This window comes from Frankliniella occidentalis, unplaced genomic scaffold (genome assembly GCF_000697945.3).
Source record: "Frankliniella occidentalis isolate FOCC.00 unplaced genomic scaffold, Focc_3.1 Scaffold1331, whole genome shotgun sequence".
NCBI classification, from domain to species: Eukaryota; Metazoa; Arthropoda; class Insecta; order Thysanoptera; family Thripidae; genus Frankliniella; species Frankliniella occidentalis.
The window spans coordinates 12178-15517 of NW_026268433.1; the positions used below are offsets into that span (position 1 = coordinate 12178).

The window sequence follows — 3340 nt, forward strand, 5'->3', positions numbered from 1 at the left end:
CTGCAACCCCCTCCCCTCCCCCACCCCTAGTCAGCAACAGTCGACAGTCCAGTCCAGTCAGTCTGCAAGGTGCGCGCCGCCCCGCAGCACCATGCCGTTCCGCGTGTGCCAGCAGGCCCTTTTCCCCGACGGGGTCGCGGCCGCCGCCGAGGCCCTGCCGCACAACATGGCCTTCCCCGTGGACGCCCCGCCGGCCCTCCGCCGGACGACGCGCGCCGACAACGAACGCTTCGCGGTGCTCATCGAGCACGTCGACCTCCCCACGTCGCTGACGTGCAGCAACATGCTCATGGAGGCCCTGACGCATCAGCTGACCGGTTGCGGCGTCGACGTGCTTCCCGGCCAGGTGGCCTTGCTGAGGCACCGGCTGGCCGTCCAACTCGCCCTGCACCGCCGCCGCTACCTGGACGCCATCGTGGAGGCCGTGACCAGGAACTACGGGTACTACGACGGCAACGCCTACCTCGACCTCAACCGCATCCCCAACATGCAGGCCATGGTCGACGGCTACATCCGCGATACGGGCGACGCCTGGACGGCGAGGGCGTTCGGCGTGGAGGTGATTCAGGCCTGCGCGGACTCCGAGGCCGTCAACATCCTGATCCTGTTGCCTGGCCACGGCACGTCCATGGTCAGCCCGCACGAGGGTATTACGCCCCTGAGGACCGTGTGTCTGCTGTGCTCTGACAGCGAGTGCGCGCCAAGATACTCGAGCGTCTTTAGAGTGGGCTGCTACCCCCCGTCCGTCACCACCCCTTCGCTGCCGCCGGCGCCCCCACCGCTGTGCTCGCCTCCTCAGCTGTCCCCCGACTCTGGACTGGAGTCGACGCCGTCTCCACGTCCCAGTGGGCACTGCGCTGAGGTCCAAATCAAATCTGAGGGCGAAGAGGACTCTACCGCAAGTGGACTTAGTTCCGGCTGGAGTGATAGTGATGTGAATAGTGTCAAATCTGAAGATCTTGGACCCGGCATCAAAAGTGGCAGTGAGGAGCAGTGCGCCAGCAGTACGCGTCCAGTTCACGGGCGCCGGCTCATGAGGATCCCCGTGCAGGACAAGCCGTTGACGCTCGCGACGTGGAACGTGGGCTACTTGTCCGCGGCGGGTGCTTGCCGAGGGGCGCCTCTGTCGCCGTGGTTGGGGAAGCAGGTGAATGGGCCCTCGGGGGTGGCCCGCAGCCTGGCTGCCAACGGCGTCCAGATTGCTGCCCTGCAGGGACACGCTCTGGAGTCCAGCATCGGCGAGCTGGAGGGCTACACGGTGTTCGCCCACGGCGGCGTCGGCGCGAGCAGCACGGAGACGGGCTTCGCGGTCCGGGACGACCTGGTCGGCGCGGTGAGCAGCTTCGTTTCCTCGCCGTCGTCACGCGCGTGCCGGCTGGACCTGTTCGCCACGCCCATGAACGTGTCCCTGGTGAGCGCGTTCGCCCCGCCCGAGGACGCCGCCGAGGAGGTGCACGAAAGCTTCTCCAAAGCGCTGCGCACCATGGTGAGCGCCGCCCCCCGCACCGCCGTCCTCGTCGTGCTGGGTGACTTCGGCGCCGAGGTCGGCCGCCAGCCGAACTCGCTCAGGTGCGTCGCGGGGAAGTCCAGCCTCCACCGCGACTACAGCAGCAACGGGGTGCGCCTCGTGCACTTCGCCAGGCGCAACGACCTGGTCATCAGGTAAGCGCGAAGTGAAGCCGTGGCCGCGGAAACGCGAAAGAAACGTCACCCTCTGCGATCAACTTCACCACTCGTGTGTTTCGCCCGCCAGGTCGACCATACTGGACAAGAAGGCGGACGCGCGCGCCACCCGGATGACCGTGGAGCGGCTCGCCGACGGCTCGGAGCGGATATCATGCAGCCAGGTGGACCACGTCCTGGTGCGCAGGTAGGGTCTTCGTGTTGATCTGGCTCTGGTGCTGTGTCCTGGGGGCGAGGCTATGATCGCAACCTCTAAACGACTGACCTCTAACCGTGCACGTGGATTTCCCGATAGGCAGTACCGCGGCTCCGTCCTGGCCGTCCGGTCCGTCCCGAGCGCCGGCCTCAGCGACACCAACCACCGCATGGTCCTGGCCGTGGTTTCTGTCCCGTACGGCGTGCTGGCCAAGAGCAAAAACGCAGAACGGCCAAAACCATCCGTCTCGCAGGTGAGTTTTCAATGACATTTGCTCTTGAAAAACCGAATGCGTCGGTTGAGTGTGTGAAGTCTTACGCTAAATGCGCACTGTGTCATGTGCTCGCAGGTCTTGGAGAAGATGCTGCTGTGGAAGAAAGCGGACGACGCGGCCGAGGAGATGTACCGTCGCCTGACGAACCGGACGGTGGCGGTGAAGGAGGAGCACCTCAAGCAGGAACGGGAGGGCCAGAACGGCGGGGATCTGGACGACGTGATGGATGACCTCGGAAAAATATTGCAGGAGATCAAGGAGTGCGAGACCAAGATAGAGAGCAAGTCTCGCCACAGCGAACCCCGCCACCGGCGGCTCCCTTCCCCAGTAAGTCCGCCTCCGAACGGCCTTCATGACGGCCATGGCCGTGGAAAAGTCCTGCAGGACGAGATCAAGGAGTGCGAGACGAAGGTAGAGAGTAAGTCTCGCCACAGCGAACCCCGTCACCGTCGGCTCCCTTCCCTAGTAAGTCCGCCTCCGAACGGCCTTCATGACGGCCATGGCAGTGGAAAAGTCCTGCAGGACGAGATCAAGGAGTGCGAGACGAAGATAGAAAGTAAGTCTCGCCACAGCGAATCCCGTCACTGTCGTCGGCTGTTCTCCCCAGTAAGTCCGCCTCCGAACGGCGCCGATGACGGCCTTGGAGAAGTCCTCCAGAGCACTAAGGAGTGTAAGGCCAAGTTAGAGAGGAACGACTCTCGTCACCATCAGCTCCCCTCCTCAGTAAGTCCACCTCCGAACGGGGTTGATGACGACCTTAGAGAGGTCCTGCAGAGCAGTAAGGAGGCAAAGACAGAGAGGAAGCTTCATCACCGCGACTCCCGTCACCGCCACCGTCACCGTCGGCGCCGTCTCCCCTCCCCGGTCAGCCCTCCCTCTCCTGCACGAGCGCCCCGTAGCGCACCGGTCGCATTCCAAGTGATGATCCCTAGTCCCAGCGCCTCTTGCTGGGTGCTCCCTCGTGGTCATGACCGCCCTAATCCTTACTGCGACACCCCGCGAGACCGTCGTCGGAGGGGTATGTTCGGCCAAGAGGCCTCGGGCAACGCGCCACAAAACAGTAACGAAAGGGTTGCTCGCTTTCGCCCTTACTAGTCCTTTTAAGGCGTTGGAATTATTCATGTATTTTTTGATCTCCAGTTTTGATGTTTTTACAAACTGTTTATGACTGTTTTTTTAAAGAAATA

The 3340-nt window shown here is 63.1% G+C and overlaps 1 protein-coding gene across 2 annotated transcripts; it reads left to right on the forward strand.

Annotated features, from left to right (window-relative positions):
- The first annotated feature begins 51 nt into the window (after window positions 1–51).
- On the forward strand, window positions 52–3322 carry LOC113206343 (uncharacterized). 2 transcript variants are annotated; one of them, XM_052275991.1, is made up of 5 exons: window positions 52–1662; window positions 1754–1870; window positions 1979–2132; window positions 2229–2564; window positions 2703–3322. In XM_052275991.1, the coding sequence occupies exons 1-5, from the start codon at window positions 92–94 to the stop codon at window positions 3246–3248; spliced, it is 2724 nt and encodes a 907-aa protein (XP_052131951.1). In that variant the 5' UTR covers window positions 52–91; the 3' UTR covers window positions 3249–3322. The 2 variants fall into 2 exon arrangements, with proteins under 2 accessions (XP_052131951.1, XP_026278160.2); XM_026422375.2 differs by having other exon boundaries at window positions 2229–3322.
- The last annotated feature ends 18 nt before the right edge of the window (window positions 3323–3340 follow it).